The sequence below is a fragment of the Colletotrichum aenigma genome (assembly GCF_013390185.1).
Source record: "Colletotrichum aenigma strain Cg56 chromosome Unknown KSG_Cg56_contig11, whole genome shotgun sequence".
In the NCBI taxonomy this organism is placed as follows: domain Eukaryota; kingdom Fungi; phylum Ascomycota; class Sordariomycetes; order Glomerellales; family Glomerellaceae; genus Colletotrichum; species Colletotrichum aenigma.
Window position 1 is genome coordinate 117067 of NW_023500917.1, and position 20939 is coordinate 138005.

Sequence of the window (20939 nt, forward strand, 5' to 3'; positions counted from 1 at the left end):
ACCGCACCACTAGGTTCTGAGGTTAGCAGAGGATGAAAGTCCGGAGAAGTCCGACCGCTACATCGGATTCCGGCCCGACAAGTGGGGCAGACTCGGAGCCATCTGGCAAGCATCCACCCCAAACACCATGGTCGCCGGCGGCCTTTTCCCGGTAAACATGCCGATCGAGATGTAACGCCACCTCTTAGCATACCTTATAGGAGTACAAAGAGGTGCTATGCTCACCAAGACACAGCCTTCTTATCTTATGCAATTTTCAATTTCGCTCTGACGATGGTCTCAGACACGTGGCGTTCAGCCCCCTGCCTGATCCCATGCGGCAATCTGATGTAAACAACGCTCCGCCTAGTATTGATTGACAAAGGCACGAAAGGTAGATTGACTGACAAGGCTCCATGCAGTACCAGCCATGAGGAGGCGGGTAATTGGCCCGCCATACGTCGGGCGGTGGCCTCTGACCCCCAACAAGCTCATTCGGCAAACGCATTTCCTTCTTTCGGAAGCTTGAGTGGGCCTTCCCCTGACAATTGCATGGCCGCACGCTGGCTGCCCAGCCCCCCTCACCAAAGGCCGAAGTCACGGTCGCAGTCGCGAACTGGCTAGGTTTCCTCTGTCACCACTATTTGACTCCTCGGTCTAAGCAATGGAGTGACCGATGCCACTCATTATGACGCAAGGCTCGTAGAAAACACAAATGAATGCCAATTGAGCATGGGAAGGTGGAAATGGTACTTAACATTCACCTACGTGGGTGTCTATGATGTCTCTCCTTTCTGGCGCCTATCTGAGTTTTCACGTCGCACGCGTGGAGGGAATCTGACCCTCCTGCTTCCCTGTGAACTGATGGCTTGTTCCAGCTTCTGACGGGCGGACTCCAGCCTCGCGGGCATGTCCAACTCAACAATCGAGTTCAATCCGGCATCAATCTCGGTTGACAAACTTCTGTAACAATCGCTGAGGGCTTTTGAGGCTTCCTTGACTAACCCACGTAGCGCCCTGCGCTTCTGCCACTGCGTACGCCATGTTGTCAGGGCCTCTGAGTTGGCTTTGTCCATCATTGGGAAGTTATATCTATTTTCATCGGTTTGTCCCAAGGCAAAATTCAACTCTGCGCCCGCCGAGTGCACTCGCATGACGAGGCTCTCGTGAAGAGACAGTCGGATAGTATTTGTGAGTTCGTTGGTAGTTCTTTGCTGCTCCGAGAGGATCCGGAAATGACGGATGATGTCCTCGAGCTGATCTAAGCGTTCCCGAATATAGGGGTGCCACGCTTCCACATCTCCCGAATCAAGATCTAGAGCAGACTGTATGTTCCGTTAGTTTTAGGGCTGTCGCTTAGTCTGTAGATTGGCTCACTGGTGGTCTTAAACAACACTCAAAGTCGTCATCGCCGCCGGTCTCTCTCGGCACGGCCGCTTTTCTGGCCCGCGTGCCGGGCTCCGTGTCAGTGTCAAAGAAGCGAAAGTCCGTATCATCCATTCCGTCGTCCATCTCGTGATCCTCAGCCACGTAACATGCAATCTCTTCGTGATCTGGCGCTGAATCTGGCCGTTGGCGCTTTGCCACAGAAGCCGCACTGGAAGGTAACATCATGGGTTGTATAAGGCGACGGTGAGAATAATAGGGTCAAGAAGCCACGAGTATCTTCGCCCGGAAAGAAGTTTGATCCGTCGATAGGACTTTGAACTAGCAGCATTGTGGAACGGACTTGTCCCTCTTCACCGGCACTCTTTGTTGAACTGATTTTCCCACGCGACCGTAGAGAGCGGGGCGGGGCTTCGCTTCTGGGCACCACGAATGATTGGTCTGTTGGTGCAAAGCGCAAGACACTGCGCATCCCGCACCAACACGCCAATCGGATGAAATCTTTTTCATTCAAAGGCCCGCAGCACACGCGTTGGGACTGCTGCAGGCTCGGCAAGCTCAAAATGGCCAGCAACATCTTTCAGGCTGCGGGCCAAGACAATAATTGGAAAAATGACCACATCGGTGTAATCCATGCCACCTGACCTGGTTTCCCTTACATTTGTGACCAGTCTGTCAAGCTGCAGCGAGCAGCCTGGTCGTGTCTGAATACAGGCCACCAATGGTGGTTTTGCGAGGGTGGTAGACGGCGGTGGGCTATGTTGATGAGTTGCAGTCAGCAGCAGGACACTGACTTCGAAAAGTGTGTACGGATAGCGGGAGCAGCCTGAACAGATTGCAGAGCGGGGGTTTCGTGCCTACACCCCAGGATCCCCTCGTCTCTGAGCAGATTTTTTGGTAGGCTGATGTCAGGGTTCGGAGTTTCCCTTCTAATATTCAGACGTTCTTCGGCTTCCCGAAAACCGGCAGCACATGCCTATGGACCATCTGGCCCTTTCTCCTGCTGCAGCAATCTGTTTCAAGCCCGCTCAAATGACAAGCCAGCCCAAGCCAAAAAGTTGAGACAAAGTGGTCGAACGAGTTATACATAGATGGCGCAAGCATTTAAAATAAGTGCCACGGAACACGGCATCGCCCTTCCATATCCCTAATTCCACGATTCATGACCTAATTGGTACGAATACAGGGCCTGATCCCAATCATCACGCCCAGAATCTATCGAGCTGGGTCCCTTTTGCCAGTCAACAAGCTGGGACGGAGAGAATCACAGAAAGAATAACTATTGATTGCTCGCGTAGTTATGCAACACCTCAACTCTTCGGATGCTGCTTTTGAAAGAGCATCAGCCTAATCCATCCCCCCTGTGTACACTCTAGCACGTACGAAAGTAACTATCGTTTCCTCTTACATGCTCTTATATCTCCACCCAAGTCTAGTGTGCTTAAACTAAAAGAGACTGTTTTGATGGCGAGATATTATTTAATTCAGTCACCGTTCCTGCTGTGACGGAGGACTGTCGAAGAACCGGGTTGTTCGCTAGCAGCCGGGAATGGGGATCTCGATCGCTGCAACACCAATTGCTGCTGCTGTGATTGCTCATCCCCCAGACGCGCGAAGTAATGAGCGCTATGTATGGAGGTCGCTTTCTGTCGATTGACTCACCGGGGCGGTCTTCTGATGCGTCATCAACACATTCCAGCTTCAGAGCAGCCTCTCGCTTGATGACTTGCTCATCCCCTTTCGAAGGGCTGGAGCGTTGAAAAAGGGTCGCATCGAGACGGCTTAAATGACGGAGTAGACTGCAAGTCCATCCTCGATAGGCTGGGAAAGAGGGCAGCGGTATTCAAGCCTCGATAGTTTGGTTTGCCGAGGCTGGCGAGTGAAAGGTGCCGCGGCGGTTGAGATTTTGGCGTTTGCTGTCGGAAGGGGGCCACTAGTCAAGAGAAGGATAGGAGGAAGGCGTATGTGGGTAAACGTAGGAAGTGCAGTGGCTAGAGCGACGGCCCTTCCGTTCATATTTCAGGCAGCCCATCCAGTTTCTCGTGGTTGCCGCTGGATGGGGTCAACATCGGCTGCCTCTTGCCTTTGAAACTTTCTAACTACAAAAGCCGACTGACGCAGCGGTTGGTTACTTCTTTCCTTTTTATTTGCCGCATCATCGTCGTCGTCGCCTCGTCACCATCCCAATCGCAACCTGACACCACGACTACATCACAGCAAGATCTCTGTCGTCGCACCATCGACAATCCATCTCATTCTCACTTCTTTCAATTAACGGATTGCACCAAAGTCATCCCTACTTCATCGCATTCACATTGCCTTCAATCACCGTCGAGAACGGTGGCGCACCGTTTCACAGCCACGACTGGTTGGGGCGCTTGACACCCCTACGGCGCGTGTCTTTCGAGTGCGAGATCGAACCAAGCACACGGCCGAGAGTGTACAGTCAGCCGATGCCAGAAGTGGGCAGACCGTTGGCAAAAGTCCTGGCAAGGCGTGGCGAAACCCGCGGCCGGCGCGTCCCAGGAAGGTAGACACATCCGTCACGACTTCTTCCCTCGAGAAGCACCAGGGGCACGGGGCGTCAGGTGCCTACATCTCCAAGGTCCGCCTGACATTCTTCAGCACAAGCAGGGCAGTTGCTCTTGCTTTCCAAGTTACCGCGAAACCTTCCAACCGCAAGACCACGACAACAGCTCCTCCCACTTCGGAAGCTGGGAAGCGACACTGAAATCATCGGACGTCGGTTTTCTGCACTTCGACAACGAGACAGGACAAGATGCCGACTTCACCACCTTCCGTCGGCAGTGAGTCGGGCGAAATTGCGTATTTCAAATCACTCAATCCCCACGGCCAGCACTGTTTTCTTGTGTCAAAGATGGAGCAGCTTCTTGCACTTCGGCCACACATGAAAACGCAAGCCGACGAGCTCAGCCGCAATCTCATCAACACTGTTATGGTCCAGGCTAAGAATGTCGTTCTGCATCATGATTCCAAGGTTAATGGAGGAGGTGGCGCGAAGCCATGAGCATTGGGTTCATGGGGGGGTGCATGGTGCTTGGAGGGCTTTGGCTGCCCGGGGTGCGGACATCGTGGAGAATTAATTTGAGGGTCATGGAGCTGCCTTTCTTCCAAAGGCTTGAGACCCGTGATGCTGTAGAGAGTGCATCAAATCATAAGAAAAGAATCACATACATGGAACTAGCCCGTTGGAATGACACCGTGAATTAGTTGGAGAGCGCAAATGTGCAGCAATTATCTCAGGGTTCGCAGGTATTTCGGACGGCAGTTGAGGCCTCGTATTGGTGCAGGTGAGAACGCCCAGCATTCTTTCTAAATGCAGCTCCCTCCGTCACCAGCTACGAATGATGCCACGTCTGTTGCCCCCGAACTTCCATTCAGCTGTTCGTCGGACAACCTCCCCGTTTGAGAATCTGCTCTTTTTCTCGTGTCAGTTGTTCGTTTCTCGAAAACTTCTCAAATTTCAGGAGTCTCCCTTTGCCATCGTGCAGTTTTCTACCCTTGTTACCTGTGCTCAGCATTCACATCAAGCGCGCCACCAGTGCTCCTCCACGATGTCTAGCAGCAGAAACCCCGTCATTGTAAGCATCCGCCGGGATGCTAAGGTAGACCAGTCTCTCCGCGAGCTCAATGAGACCTGGAACCAAGCTCAAGTCCCCGAGGCCGACCTCAGTAGAGTCTGGGACCAGCTACATCAGGATTGGTGGACAGCTGCTCTCGCCGTGCATACATCCGGCCAGCACACCAGCGCTCGGCACCATGTCCTCGACTGGCCCGCCTTCATCCGCGAGCACCTCTCCGCCGCCGATCTTGTCACCTACCTCGGCCGGATCTTTCGCATCGCCCATGACGCCGCTAAGCATAAGCCCGAGTCCGCCAGCCGCCTGCGGAACGCCGCCCTCGCCCTCGGCCTCACCGACAACATCGAGCTGCATCTTGAGCTCGACCAGGAGGTTTGCACCAGCACCGGCACCCTCAAGGCCCTCTCCTCCCTCCGGCGCTCCACCGCCTACGAGGCCGTCGACCCCGAGGACATCCGCACCGAGGTCCGTGACCGCATGCTTGCGCGCGTGTTTGGCTCCCCCGGCCCCTATGTCGTAACGCCGATGCCAAGCCTACGCGACGTCAACCAGGCCATCACCGCCCTCCGCGCCAAGGCCGTTCCGCGAGCCGCCCCCGAGTCCAAGAAGCGCAAAGCCGCATTAGATGACGCCGGCGACGACAGCATCGAAGTCTCTCGGAGGTCCAGCAAGCGTTTGCGAACGCAGATTCCCGAGGAGGACCTTGAGGAGATGGGCCAATCCTTCCTAGAGAGCATCCGTGAAGATGGACGCCCAAGCCTGCTTTCACGTTTCCTCGACGAGGACATCATGACCAACGGCGACATATTCGCCTACGCGCCGCCAGAGGCTTCAGCCCTGCCAGACCTCGAGCCCGATGCCACCGAGGACCAACTCCAAGCGCACGCAGCACAGGCAGACCGGGACAAGGAGGCGCAGGATGACGCGGTCGTGAAAGAGCAGCTTGAGCTGTGCAGTCGACTCGTGCAGATGGGAACGCCAGGCGAAGGAGCTGCTGGTGATCCGTTAGTTCACGGTCTGCTGCAGGCTTTGAATATGTCGGCCAAGAATCTGCTTTGCGTTGCCCGGGACAAGCATACTACCGCACATCTTGAGTCACGCAAGAGGAAGAGGGAGGAGGAGGAGGAACAGCTGGATCTGAACGACTAGAGCTAAGAGCTTGCGGTCTGAGGTTTGGGGCTTGTGGAGTGATGAAGTATGCTAATGAGGCTGATTCAGTTTATAATTCAAAGAGGAGGAACCATCCGTTCGAGCGTCACACGCGATTTTCAGTCAGTAATCGTGAAATTATGTTCGCTGTGCTATTCACAAAAGTAAAAGCGAAGTAACTTACGATCCTCATATCTTAAAAACCGACTATATCTTCATGGATACCTGGATAAACGCAATTGCATTGTCCGTTCCATGTTCCAAACCGCAGTGTTACCGGCCGGGAATCAGAACCTTTCTATTAATCCCAATGTCATCCTTTGGCTTTGCAGGAATCCCATAGTCTGATTGAATCTCCTTTCCTTTGGCGCCGGCGTCGGTGAACCGGTGGGGCCGGGCCTTCGGAATCCGTGCCGGTGCTGCAATGTCTTTAGTGCCGGCGGGCCTGATCCGGAGATTGGCCTCTGCGGGGATTAGTGAGAACACCTCCCAGGCTCGGTGCACGCTTCGCGCGATGCAACCGACTAGATTGACCACCATCGATGCATCCACGTTGCAAATTACTTCGGCATGGGCGATGGCAGAAGTTAGTGCGACAAATGCACCAACTGCTTTTTTTTTTTTTTTGGAAATGCCAGCAGTTGGTGCGCATTGGTACGCAATGCGTTCGAGGGAAACTTCCGCTGCGAGCCTTCTTGATCGGTTTGACTGGCCACTCCATCGAATTGTGTGGTTTGGGGTTGGAAATTCGCCTGGGAACCAAACGGAGCCTGGGAATCGAGTAAAATAATGGATGGCATTGCAAATGAACCATATTAAACCCATCGTGGACACGGATGCCCGCACTACTTGGGTACTAATGGACGATGAAGCAGGGGTGCATCGGGAGGATTAGTATGGAAACAGAGCCAGAAGCCAGAGCAGGCCATCTCGCAAGGTGCGTCGGCGGCGATGAGCTGCCGTTATATTGAGTACTTAGACGTTGCTTGAATGAACTGCTGCCAAATAAAATCACTCTTGATTGCCTTTTTCGTTAAAGTCAGATGTAGCAGTGGAAAATCGTCAACAGCGGACAAATCTCTCATTTTCCCAGCTAACGCTACAGGCTGTCGTTGTTATAAACGAAGCATTCGTCTGCTCAATCCCAGTCGCTGCCTTCAGCATGAACTGAAGGTGACAGCACATTCTGCGTCAGGATATGCAACCGGTTTCCGGTGAATTGTGGGCACATTGACATCGATAAAAACTCCTGCTGGGATGGCTGTGCCGTCTCAAAGCGTCAGGTCGTTGTAAACGATGTGGCCGAGTGTCATTTTGAACAACGGAGTAGAAACCTCACAGGGCAAGGGAGAATCGATGCGCTACGACTCCTTCATGAAACAGTCACGCTTGGCAAGCTTGTGCAGGCTGGCATTGAAGAGCCTGACCTCGTCTCCGAATATGGATTTGACTTCGCTGTGCAGAGTCTTGATGTACTCAGGACGATGACGCGGCGGGCTACCTAGCCTTGATTTCCGCCATGAGCCACCGCAGGGACAAAACAGGTGGCCAAGGAGCGAGATGCGCCCGGGAATTGTTTGAGTCATTGTGCTGCAAGCCCGATGCCGGTGGTGAAGTTGACGGACGTTGCGGTCGACTCGGCTTTGTGGCTCGATTCAATACCGCCCAAAGTGCAGCTCAAGGCGCGCGAAACGATGTCAGTGAATATTTTCGCCATGAAAAACCATTGATCATCTTTTATTTATTTGGTCAAGTCATCTGATAGTTGGGCTTCATTCATGCGAGAGTAATAAGAAGAATGTGGACTTCGCAGGCAGGCTCACGTTATTTACAAATATTTGGGAGGCGGAACCGGTGTATGGAATGCTTGGCTCATTTCATCTTCAACCTCGGGCATACTCACAGATCAATTATCAAGATTAAGCGGAGCTCAACAAGGAATGCCGTATGTCTTAACATTAATCTTCACTCATGATTAAGAACCTGCCTGACCTCGCCGGAATGAAGGGTTCCAATCGTGGTGTAACAGCCTTCAAACATCATCGCCCACACCTCCTTCAACTAATCGTGATAGGGCAACAGCTATTTCATTTACTCCATCAAGTAAAGTCAGCCACATTGTCTGGAGCATATCTTTCTCAATTCATCAACGCACCCGGTCGATTACATTCATTTTTCACCGCCCTGGGAAAGTGACTGCGTCCGATGACTTCTTGAGCATCTCAGTCATCGCCTAATCTATCCATCTGTTCGACATGAGCATGTTAATGATGTCACTGTATGTTGAGCTCAGGTTGATAACGTCACCGCTCGCGACGTTGTTCTACTGGTTTGGTAGCTACGCTGGTAAGCCGTTCGGGATGTGTAATCAGGCGGCTGTCATGCGCTCTATAATGATCGAAATGGTCTAAGATAGAAGCCTTCTTTACAGCTAGGCTTTACAACAAGCGACGGATGCTGTGTGCTGCGTAATTCGGATAGTTTGACAGATAGTGCTTTGAGCCTGGCGACAGGCGAGTTGTCGTACACAATGTGGGTAGCGCGTAAAGGTTTTCAGGCTCGCCGACTCTTCGTCCCTTTGGCAGAGAAGGTCCGCGCCCAGAACCATTGCCCTAGCAATTGAAAGAAAGATCATAAGGTTTGATTGTAGTGCCGGGACAGGAGAATCGTCCTCGAGGACGGCAAAGGACTCGACGACGTTGATACCTTAGTTGATGACGGCTTGAGACGCTTAGATTATGCCGTTCCGGACGGCACCAAGGGGGAAAGGTTTCAGGTTGAAGCAAATGATGATGATGAATTTGATTCGGCTACCCTTTAGGGCCCATCACAAGTCGGTGTCCTTTTGCTCGCCGGGCTCTACATGATAATTATTCGAGAAGACGACCTGGAGTGACACGACAATCTAAACATACCAGACGATACGCAAGCCGAAGTAGTTGATACCACCGCCAGTCAGTAGGCGATGGACATCGACGGGGCTATAACGGCCTCCAGGGACGGCGAGGCCTTGCGCAAAGCTTCCTATAGACTTCAAGCCAGTACAGGACTTATCCAATAACGATTGCGGGAGTCTTAAGACAGAGACTTGGCGTTGGACGCTTAGTAGGGATGATTAAACCGAGGTTGTAAGTGTTGGCAGCTCGAGTGATGGGCATGTGCCCCTCGATGCGCACGGCGGACTGAGTTTAGGTGTTTTGTACCAACTCAACGGTGTGCGTGACCTCTGCGTCAAGCTCGGGTCCCCAGAGGCGGCCGTGATTGAAGATGCACCTCCGAGAGCAGTCTACTGCGCATCTGTGAGTGTTCATCAATCGTGTTCGAGGTGTGCCGTTCATGTGTGCGTCATGTAATGTTTGCAAACGGACTTGCTCGAATGTCCTTGCCAGCTTCAGAAAGCCAGCTGGGGTAAGGTCTCTCCGAACTGAGCGCATCCATTCACGTTCCCGCTTTTGCCTGCTTATTCAAGCACATTCTCAATGATCTTCATAAATCAATACCAACACAAATAACCCATAAAGTGCTATCACTTTGTACGCATACTTGCGTCCCACTCGTTAACTTACTATGAGACCGTAACGCCGTCTCATCCGACACAATAACTCTAGATATCGTCTCTATAGGGTCTTTCATATCATCCTGCCTTTGAAAATTTGATATCAGCAAGTTGAAGAGGAGACAAGGCTTGGTTGAATATCCTCTCATGGAGAAGTTTCCAATGGAGTGTGGACCGAAAATAAAGTGCTGCGCTTCAAATAGACAAGCCTGGGTTACGAATGTGGCGCATACATCCAATGATCTCAAGACAACAGCCAGCAATGTTCATACTAAGATGCGAAAGGCTGGCACCCGTGGGCTGAGAAGCAACCGCATCAGAACGCCTCCTACTTCCATTTTATCCGACAACACATCATAAGTGGTCATTTTTACGCAGGATGAGCTGTCGTTTAATACTTCACAGTTGTGGAAAGCTGTCTATCGGCTGCGCCAAGTTCAAGGAACCTTCAACGGAGGGAACTCCGCCGATGAGGTCCGCTTCATCGTTAGCCAGGGAAACAGAAAGCGATAAGGACAAGCTCATGCCAGACACCGTCTTTGGCAGATTCCCCAAGGCAGCAGGAAAACAGATGCTGTCGAACAATTTATCGACCAGATCGAGAGACTTGGACTGACACCCCCAAAGCCTGAACATGGCTCTTTGGACGCATCTTCATGACCTTCGACTTCATTCGCGGGCTTTATTGCTGACCGTTCTACCAAGTTGTTTGCGTGTCAACATACACTGATGCGTCTACATCTCGACAGCTCTCGGTTGTGCTAAGGATCATCAGGAGTTCATCCTTCATCTGATCAAAAAAGCCGCTCAAAGGACCCAAACCTCCTTTCCTTTGTTCATTTACAAGCCAAATTCACAACTAACTGTGAGGGAGACATGGGCGACAGCGCGGACTTCAAAAGCTTACCCCTGGGTCAGAGTGAGGCCGCAGGCATCTCTGATATTCTGCTGTCTTCCCACGCTTCCACGCTTCAGACTTTGTGTACGTCCTAAAGCTCGCTCAGATGCTCCCTCGCGCAGAGGATTCAACGACTACTTGGGATAATTGGATGATCGACGTCTGGACTGAAAGCATCCACGGCTGTGCCTTGAGGCGCTGCGGATCCTGCTACAGCTTTCGCTGACTTTGACTTTGTGGTTCGCCCCGGGGGTCCAGCTGTTGTAAGCGGCAGCGACGTTTGATGTTCAGCTTGACGTGGTGAATTTGAAGAATTCGCTGATATGTCCCCCGTGGACCACTGTCGCGACCAATCTCTTTGCAGCCAGCGTTAATCCCAAAAGCTATGACAACCCATAGAGGTCCACCCCTGATGATTCATCCCAATGTCACCGGCCGATGAGATGGTAATTACCCAGCTTTTCGTTGCTTGGAATGTGATCGTGCCCTGTGAAAGGGTGTGATGAGCCCCCTTCGCTATTCTTTGTGTGACACCCGGGAGATACTTGCCACACACAAACATGCCTGCCTGCAGATGCGACTGATAATCCCCAAGATGCTTTCCAAATACGATCGGATTCTGACAGCAAACGATGTGAATAAACACCGCGATATGTAGATACATCTGTTGTGGAAGAGGCGAGTGGTGATGGTCCAGCTCACAGGTGTTTGGTGAGAACAGGTCCGTCCTTCAGCCAGCAAATTAAATCCGGACTCCAGACTTAATGAAGCTACGCCTACAGCATTGCAATGAATTATTAGACCAGAGATTCATGGTCAATTCAAACATAAAACAGCCTGGGCCACTTAATTCATCGTCCATGACATTGACGAATGATTGTGAACAAGACTGCATGGCAACATGATTTCTTCCCCACGCCCCCCTTTTTCTCGTTTGAAAGATATTCAGCCTTGAGCCATCAGTTTCATGACTATCTGCATTTACCTGCAGTTTTCAACTTGCTGGCCTGATATTCATGGTCTGTAAATTACTTCCCGCAACCTCTGGTCGATTCTTTATGTATTGCTGGGGCCCTTAAGGCTCCGAAGCAACGCCTAGCACATTTTTTCATTAGGGAAAGTAAACTCGGACTTGACCAATCTGATTTGTTTGAGACCCAGAAGGGTGCTGCCGATTTCCAAGCCCGAAATCATCCGCTGCGTGGAAATCGGCAGCAGTTATCCAGGCCCCTCAGCATTACTTGGCTAAACGCTTCGGTAGTACTTGTCTACATCGGCAGCACGTTTGTGACGTTTCCATCTCCACGAGAAAGGTGACCCATGCCCAATAAGAGGATTGCAGGAGAGTTGGATAACGCCACAAGGTATTGTTGCGTTGGCGATCGACGGCCGATTCCACCACGCGGCGAAATTGGCAGGACTTGATAGCAGAGTTGAGCAGCTATTGCAAGGTCCCGCAACAATAAGACCATGCAATGTCCCTAGGCATTGCTGATTGATTGGTGTGCTGAGGCTCAGAAAAGTGCTGCCGGGAAATTGACATCAGTTGTCCCTCCCATCAGCACAAGAAACCTTGCATCGTCACGGTTAGAATCCAGGAATAGGTCCAACACCAAAATGCAAATACTCCAAAAGAAGCAATCCCCCATCTTCTACATCGCCTTCCCCCGACAGACGCGTCCCAGACCATGCACTACTAAGCGCGCTTTGCGCGACACCCCCAGGTCTCGCCGGGCGGCTTCCCAGATCCCATCTTTTGCCTTTCCATTTCAGCCCATCAAACGGGTCCTGATTGGTTCCAGGCGCTAGTCCCACTACTGCAGGCGCAGGGTGTGGCTCTTCAAGGACGCGGCAGCTCCACGTGTCGCAGTGCTGCCCGCTGCAGACCGGCGCACTGGGAGGAGGAGAGCAGCAACTGTGAGCCTTTGAAAATTGTGCAGGATTCAAAGACCTTGATTGAAATGTGAATATCGCAAGTAGGCACTTTCTAGTTCTGTGTTTCCCAACGTTGGCTGCTTCATCCGAGACCATGACCGACGCAACATGATCCCATCAATTCCTCCCCGCGACCAGCGGCCAAGTCCTGCCATTCAGTGTCAAAGCCTCCCGGGAATTGATTGCGACGAATGGAAGAACATGCCCCAATGCCTGAAACTTCCGTCCGTTTCCGCTCAAATTTGCTCCGGCTGATGGGAGCGGTGCATCGCGAGTCGCCTCTGCTCCGCGTGGTTGTCCTTGGACCAGGGTTGAGCAGCAGGGTCATGGACAGTTCCAGTTGTGTCAATGCATCGCCTGCTTCATGTACTAATGTGCATAGCGGGCTTCTCCATTCGACTGTCGAAGTCTTTATGATTCAATGCACCCCTCACAACAGCGAAAATCATGATGTTTCTGGAGGCAACAGCACCAACCCACCCCTCTTGTGCCTACGACATGCGCGTAGCCAGGAGAATCACTCGCACCGGCGACAAGAGTTGTCTAGGGGATGTGATGAATATTCCCCCCGGTCTGATGCGGGGCTGGGCTAATCTTTTGGTGTTGGTGATGCCATGGGGCACGAAATCGATGGGTGATGACAATTCTGTGCGGGTGTACCAACCTCTGGCTTCGTTGGTGCCACTGCCGCGAGAACTTGAGGGGTATCGGGTGGGTTCCTGCCAACACCATTGTGCGACAGACGCAGTAGCGACGGCAATCAATCCTGCGTTGATACCTGCCAAGGTCATGACCCGGGTCGAGGCGATGCCTTCCTTCCATGTGTGCTGTTGGACTAGTGCATCTTGCGAGTCCGGGCAGGTCCTGCCGATTTATCAGCAGCACCGAACCGGAAGGACCATCGGACCCAACATGAGGCCCGGGCACCTACCTCACCGAGACACGACTTCCATGTCATGTGCACCGCACTCCCCCGGCGATCGAGCAGGACCTCCTCCCGAGCCACTTCCAACTCCACGTCTAGGTACGCCGCGTTGCTCGATAAGGCGAAGCCATGCGCTCCATCCCCTCTCCTTCTCTTCTCATCGGCACTTCGAATTGCGTTTGGTCGACCACCTCGGCCTCTCGCAATCCCCCAACGTCACTCCGTTCCTGACTTTGCCGACGCATCAACATGATCACGCCTCAAGACGACGAACAATCTATCCTCTCCGCAATCGATCGTTTTGTCGCTTGCCTCGGCGAGGACAAGGCTACCGTCGCCAGCTGCGTCGATCACTACATTCATCTCGAAACCGACGCAGCCGCTCGCTTCAACATCGTCACTTTGCGCGCGCGACTTCCCGTCGACGCCGTGAGCATCATCGCCACCCACCACAACCCTTCTACGTGGATTCCGTCCAAGACGTGCATCCCCAAACTGGCTAAAGCCTCAAAGATTTAGCAGATTCCTGGCTCAGCTTTGGTATTCTATTTGCACACCGTTAATGCAGGACGATACTTTTACGCAGCCCTCCACGACCTCGCCACTCGTTGTCCCAGCTTTGAGGAAGCTAGGTCTTTATTACAAGCACAGGCCGCCATTCGAAGAGCCTCCAGTTACAAAACGCCGGGAGTAGACAAGCATGCGCAAGGCATAATTTTGCACGACGTCAACACTGTTCTCAACAGCCTGCGAACCCAAGCCCCACCCCCTTCTCCCGAACAAGGGCGGTCAGAAAAGGTTCGATGTCCCACCATCCAGTCAATCCCACCGTTACTGACCACTTTCCCAGGCCAACCGTACCGTTAATGACGACGACCTCAACGATACAAACACTACGCTGCACCAGTCCATCCTCCAGCCTGCAGCCCCCAGCTCGGAAGACAGCCAATCGCCCCAGAAGGTCCAGCAACAGTCCCCAATTGAGGCTGACCAATTGGACTGGGACCCGTTCGAGGTTGACCTGCCCCCGCAACCCGATCGCTCTGCGGCCCACAATCAGTTTTCATCCTCGGACGACAGCTTTGTCCATCAGACTCCCGACCAAACCTCCTCAACCATCGAAGAACGTTTTAAACACTACGAGTCCCTTGACTACAACAATCTACCTGCATACATCGACGTTCCTTCGCCGAACATCAACAACTCTGGCCAATACACAGTCACAAGTGCATTTGCCGATCCACCTACTGTGCTAGCCGACAGCCAACAACCAAGCATCTTGTCACCAGCTCCAATCCAACCTCAGACTTCCACGATGGCTTCAAATTCCAATCACCAGCAACCGGAGTCACAGGTTATACCGTCCGCCAAGAGACGAAGAATTACACTCCCCAACCCTCTTCGATCTCTCCTGCCAGGGGAAGAGATTCAAGCCTCTTTGGTTTCGGGGATTCTACAAAGCTTATGCGATCTTGTTCCACATCGCGCAGTGTGTTTGGCACCTAGAGGTCCCGCTACAGACGCGACCGCCGTCATATCCCAGACGCAGTCCAGGATGCATGGTGTTTTCGATCAGAGCCCGAAAGAGGCGGTGGTTGTCATGCCACTCCGAACAAACCATCATTGGGCTCTGGCCTTTGTGAGGGTCACAGGCCAAAAGCAAGTCGTCATAGAAAATTACAATGCAGCAAGCGACCAGGAGCTTACCAAGGAGGTAGAGGGTCTGATGTGCAGCCTTTTTGATGTGCCACAGGACAACGACACTGCGCTGCCTAAGCTTTGCCCAAGAAGCTCGTGGAATTCCATCAGCCGACACAGTGTGTCGCAAGCGGACCAGCAAGACTCCGGTGTGGGTGTCCTGATTCACTGCCTCTACGCTCTCGGAGCTACAAGCATTCCAAAGGAAGTTGACTGGCTTCTTTGGCGACGGGTTCTGGCTGCCTACAAGAGCGCCCGAGATTCGCCCTTGGCTGCGGGCGGCAGTTCCACACATCTGACTCCGCCGGGTGACGTATTGGTCCAGCTTCGACGGGAGCATGCAGACTCTCTTGGTACTCGCAGCGGAGTCCGTGTACCGGTACCAGCCGACTCGATCATACGTCGTGCGCTACTTGATGATGCCAACTGGCTGTCTGTGCCAAGCGGTGAGGCTCGCGCCCTTGACGAAGCGCTCGCCGAACTGCGGGCCAAGCTTACATCTGTCCCCGACAAACTCAAGGCCAAGGCACATCTAGCCAGGCAAACCATGTACGACATCAACACCCTGGTAGCGGTTTTACTTGGACAAGCAGCGGAGAAACCAGGCCCAGCAAGCAATCATCTGGAGAACTGTGAGAAAGATATGGATAAGATCAAGTCACTCATACCTCTCATGCGCGGCGGAAAGATGGCCAAAGAGAAGATGCAGGCTGCTCTTGAGACCGCAGAAGGGGCAACCAGGCTCGCCGCAGCTCGCAAAGCAGAGGAGGACAATAACCGCCAGCGCAGTATCCAAGGCCTCAAGGCCATGCAAGACGAGATCCAGAAGATTGAGCGAGAGCTCGATACTGCCGGCGAGGAGGACTCTGATGAGAATCAGAACGACAATAAGATTGATCACAACGACCTGCCTAGCGAAGATGACGAAGATCACGATGCTGACCTCAACGACTCGGCTGACAAGGACAGCGACGACGATGACGAACAACCAAGTCATGAGGAAGATCTAACTGATGACGAGGAACCAAGCGATGGTGAAGAGGATAGGGACGATGCGTAGGCATATTTTGGGCGCTTATCACAAGGTTATTGAAGTGGTGCATGTTTATCTACGGCATTTGTACTTTGCGATCCGCAGTTTAGAACAAAAGACAGTCAGTTCAATTCGCAGCTTGGGGTTCTGCCCCTTCCCTCCACCATAAAGCCGCAATCATCGCCAATGGTGCTTTCGGCATCGGCTTCTGCCCATATTCTCGCTCTCAAGGGTTGTGCCGTCCACGTTCTCAACCACAACCTAATCCACGACCCAGACTTGACCATCGAGTGCTCTCTGGTAGATGCCGCTGCGTCTGGAAGTCTTTCTTCCCTTCTAACTTATTCTTCGCAGTTTGCCGAAATATTCGTCATTTGAACTGCGATGTAACATCCCAGGCTGACTTGCGCGCCGTGCTTGACTCCATCGCGCGCATCGACAAGACCGGGGCGGATGCCGGCGTCTCTGGGGAATTTGAGAACTTCTACAACGTCTTCAACGTCCACAACAAGCACGTCAACCCCGGCTGCGGCGTTGTAGATGCCAACCTCCGTGTTCTGCTCAATATAAACAAGCCCGTTTCAAGCTCAGAGACTCGGGGGGGACCTGACCACCGCCACATCAGTCTCGCTACTGCGCACTCAGCGACATCATCTGAGTCTCCACAGGTGATATCGATTCGGGAGTGAAGCAGGATTAATTCCATCTATGAAGTCATTGACAAGAAGAATGTATGTGGTGCGTTTTTGAAGTCGACAGACACAACTTCTTGATATTTCTCCTGGCACCTTCAACGCCGCTTGCAAGCACGAGTTTCTATCAGTGAGCTCTTCTTCCGGATATCATTAACAAAACTCAAGGCCTATGGGCATCGAAAAGCTCAAGAACAGAATTCTTGCCAGAATACCGGTCAGCATCCCTTTAGGAGTAACGCTAGCTACCACCGTCAGTGGCACCCTCCACCGAACAGTTCACCGCGCACATCATCAGTAACCTTTTCTTGCAAACCACCCACTAGGAGTACTCTGAATCACGTCTTTGCGACGCGCAATAGATTCCGCTCCGTCTTTGACTCTGCATGACGAGTCTTTGAACAACTTAACCCTAAAGGCGCCCGTCACAATGTCAGCATTTATCGCGCCTATGACGAGCGAGATGACGCGCACCCTGACAGGCACGACTCAAGTCTCATTGTCTCGGTCAGAATGTCGCCAACGTGCTGGCCTCGCAGATGTCCATCCCCAGATTGTGGAGGTGGCCAGAAATGGTGCAAAGATTGACGAGGCATCGACGGCCAAAGACGTGCGCCACGCGCGGACCGCCAAAGGTATTTACGTCAGGGAGGCAGCCGGTCTCAAAACCAGATGCAATGTCATGGGCGCCCAAGGCATCAATGGCGTAGTTCAGCTTGCCACCAGCGAGGGCGTGTACCTCTGAAACGGCGGCGTTAGTGGCCAAACAGTCAATAACATCGTGTCAGAGAAGAGTTACATTGGGAAGGCTGACGAGGTGATTTGTCTTAGACAGCATACGGTCCGTTGCAAAAACGTGGTCGCGGCGGCACTGGACCTCGAGAACCAGCTTGAAGCTTATCTCGCTGGCGCTACACCTTGTGATGAGCATAAATTGAGTGGTAGCAACAGAGGCCAGGTTGTGTTACTTTCAATCTGGCGACGGCTGACACGTCTTTACTCAAGTGAACGCAGGGTTGATCGTACATTTGCTGGCAAGCAGGCTGTGAGTTCAGGCAACATTCGCTCTCTACCTGGACTGAGTCAGCAAGGGCAATTCCAATGGTAAGCCAAGGGCGTCAAACCATCCTCCATGCTGTGCCTCGCTTGAGCATGCAATGCATGCATAGATGCGACAACTAGCATTAGTCCCTGAGGTCATTCAACTTTGATCTACTCGTTCTGGGTCACTGGTCTTGCTGGTTGACGCCTGGTTTAGAAGGCGCCGATGTTGGTTGTTCACCAGCGGAAACAGGCAGAACCAACGAAAACTGCAGCAAGGCAATCGAAGATGCAGCGTTTTGGCGAAATACGGTGACAGTACGATGTCGATACGGTGCTGGTTTATGTGTTCAGCCTCAACTCATCTGCGGATGAGCCCGGTCTCCCGGAGCCAACGTCTGAACATACGGCTAAGACCTTCAAGGAAGCATGTTGTCGACTCTGAATTCAAGCACGATTTTCCCAAGCCGTCGACACAAAACGCCCGGTTATCTGCCGAAGTCAAACGTACATCTCATAAATCATAGCCCACAAGTTGTCAGACAGCTGTCTGCCTTCTCTGGGAAGAAAACTGCTTCCTGAGCGCTGTCCTCATTTTCTCTGGTTTCTGTATATGCTGTAAATGAACCTGTCTGCTATTGCTTTGCTTTCCCGCCCTGCTCACACTATCTCTTCCTTCGGGTCTCCTTCTGCGCCTGTTTGGCACAAGCTGTGCCAGCGGACGATAAGGCCGCTCCAACAGCAGCGCGCTCAAAGTTCGCTAATATGATTCCCTTGACCACCGCATTAAATAGTATATTCGGTGTTCGGACGTCTTCGCCGAGAATGGACTGCATGCGGTGACCGCATTGTCGCCCTTTCAAGGTGTGTCTGTCCAACATCTACCGCGTGGAGAGCTAGCCATCCCCACGACAGAAAGATCGTGTGTACGACGTGAACTCAGTGGTCGTAGCAATAGATCCGGTTCATTGACCTGAGGTTGACTAACCCGAGTAACACCAGCACATACATGCCTTGAATAGGCTGCAAGTCTTCGTAGACAGCCGCCCCGTTCTGAGCGTCCTGGATGAATGCTTAAACCGTCCCCTTGCTTGCTCAAAAATGTGTAGCCGGATTCAAGCAGAATTACCTCAAAGAACACGACGCATGTGCCACCCCTTCCTAGCCGCTTGATGCCCATTTCCAGTGTCCGCTGGAGCTGCTTCGACTGAGAAATTCCGCCCGATCGATTGGGTGACAGATAACTGTACGGTGTAGGTTGCGATGGCCACGGTGGGCACCACTGCGCTTGCCCAGTGTATCGACACGTTCGGTCACGTCGAATTGAGAGTACCTTTCCTCGCAAGTCCCAACAGGCACTTTTGAGTGCAGTGTGGCCTTTCTTGGTCGTTACTTCCACCTTCTCCGCCCCTGGCTGCTACGCTAGAACTCGTTGACTGCGTCAAGTTCCCAGGCCACCCTGAGCATGAGGGATTGCTCAGCGTTTCTCTTGTCCCATGGGCATTGGCGTATTTGGTACATCCCGTCTCGACTCATCGTTACATGACTTCTCGGGATCCCGCTGCTCACTCCTGGGCGGCTCGTCTCTTCCATGATCCCGCTTGCTCCACCATTTGCCCTGAAGCAAGTAGTGAGGTCTTTCGAACCCCTTGTACATCATTGGCGGGTATCCTGGCGAGCTGATTGTTGCCCGCCGCTCATCGTCTGAAATCGATCGCGGTGTCGTCTCGAAATTTTCCAACCATGTCTTCAGCTTCTTCATAGTATTGTTCCGTTCGTCCTGTCTGTGTAGCTGTTACCGACCTGGCAGGCCCACAGCCATCAAACTGAAGGCCAAGTATCGGCCGACGGCCGTTAAACAGTGGGAATGGTTGCATGTCCGCAGCAAGCTCCGCCAGATGTTACAGCAGCGTCTCGGACTCTGTCAGGTCGACCCAGAGCAACACAATTGGCTCGCCCCTCGTCAAGAGGCCACACATGTAGTGGTAGGTTTGCGCGATGGCGGCCACGGTAAGCCTTTTGGCGTGATGCTGAAATCGCACGTCCGAGTTAACAGATGTCAGGATCATCTTGCGATCAACCACCTCCTCATACATATTCATCGATCACAACCCGAGACGGAGATGCGGGGCAGTCAATTTGTGAGACGGCTTGTACTCAGGAACGTAGGGCATGGTGCGTTTCGTCGGGCTCATGTTTCTGGATCGGTAGATGCAATGTAGATGCAGATCGGATCGACTCGCAACTGCGGCAGGTCGGGTGGGGTGTGGCGTGGTGTCGAGGGCGGTGTTGATGGGTTCCCGTGGCGGACTACGTCTTCGGTGGTGTTGCTGATCGCATGTGGGGGTTTCTCGAATATTATGCCGTCATCTAGACTGAATGCGCGTTTGACTTCTTCCACGATCTGAAGCTCACTCGTCACAGTTCCAACCGGGTGTTCCGCGCTATCATACAGAAGGTCCTCGAGGACTTTCTTATCGCTGATCTTGCGCTTCGGGATTCTGGCTCCTAGACCAGATAAACAAGAGCGGTTCTCAAAAAGATGTCCACCAATGGGAAAGTTTTCGTAGAGCATGCCGAATGTAACCTCCTGTTGGTACAGGAAATCGTCCCGTTTGTCGCGCGGGGCGATGACAGGCCCCTCAGAGGCCAAGTTGCAGTCTGTTCCGACGTCGGGGCGACAGAATTCAAGGGAATGACAAGCAGAAATATAATCGTCGAACATTGTGGGCTACGTTTGTTGCTGTTCTTCGCCTCGCTCCTCCTCTGCCCCTTTCGCTCGTACTTCCGCCCCCGCCGGTCACCGTGTCAGCTCTTCGCTACTTCTTGACAAATCGACCATGGCGTTGGTGGTTGGCGTGGAGAGGAGGCGCCGATTTACACGACAGGTCTGAGATGTTGTGAAGATGCAGCGGCCCGCGTTGATTCGAATTATTACACGGACAATTTCGTTAGGCGACGCTGTGTGGGGATGTCAATCAGCGCTCGGCTTACCTTGCGCGAAAATATCGGCCCCACACCGACGAGCCACGGGCCCGCACCCGT

The 20939-nt window shown here is 52.7% G+C and overlaps 4 protein-coding genes across 4 annotated transcripts; 2 read left to right on the forward strand and 2 right to left on the reverse strand.

Annotated features, from left to right (window-relative positions):
* Positions 1–755: 755 nt before the first annotated feature.
* Positions 756–1491, reverse strand: CGCA056_v014952 (uncharacterized protein; the record flags this gene model as incomplete). Its single annotated transcript, XM_037330194.1, has 2 exons — positions 756–1304; positions 1357–1491. The coding sequence occupies 2 exons, from the start codon at positions 1489–1491 to the stop codon at positions 756–758; spliced, it is 684 nt and encodes a 227-aa protein (XP_037171406.1).
* A 3449-nt stretch (positions 1492–4940) lies between these two features.
* On the forward strand, positions 4941–6116 carry CGCA056_v014953 (uncharacterized protein; the record flags this gene model as incomplete). The annotated part of the gene is made up of 1 exon (XM_037330195.1): positions 4941–6116. One exon carries the CDS (start codon positions 4941–4943, stop codon positions 6114–6116), a length of 1176 nt encoding a protein of 391 aa, XP_037171407.1.
* Positions 6117–13679: 7563 nt separating this feature from the next.
* On the forward strand, positions 13680–16188 carry CGCA056_v014954 (uncharacterized protein; the record flags this gene model as incomplete). Its single annotated transcript, XM_037330196.1, has 3 exons — positions 13680–13859; positions 13950–14228; positions 14281–16188. 3 exons carry the CDS (start codon positions 13680–13682, stop codon positions 16186–16188), a joined length of 2367 nt encoding a protein of 788 aa, XP_037171408.1.
* A 3897-nt stretch (positions 16189–20085) lies between these two features.
* CGCA056_v014955 (uncharacterized protein) lies at positions 20086–20619 on the reverse strand (the record flags this gene model as incomplete). Its single annotated transcript, XM_037330197.1, has 1 exon — positions 20086–20619. One exon carries the CDS (start codon positions 20617–20619, stop codon positions 20086–20088), a length of 534 nt encoding a protein of 177 aa, XP_037171409.1.
* Between the last annotated feature and the right edge of the window lie 320 nt (positions 20620–20939).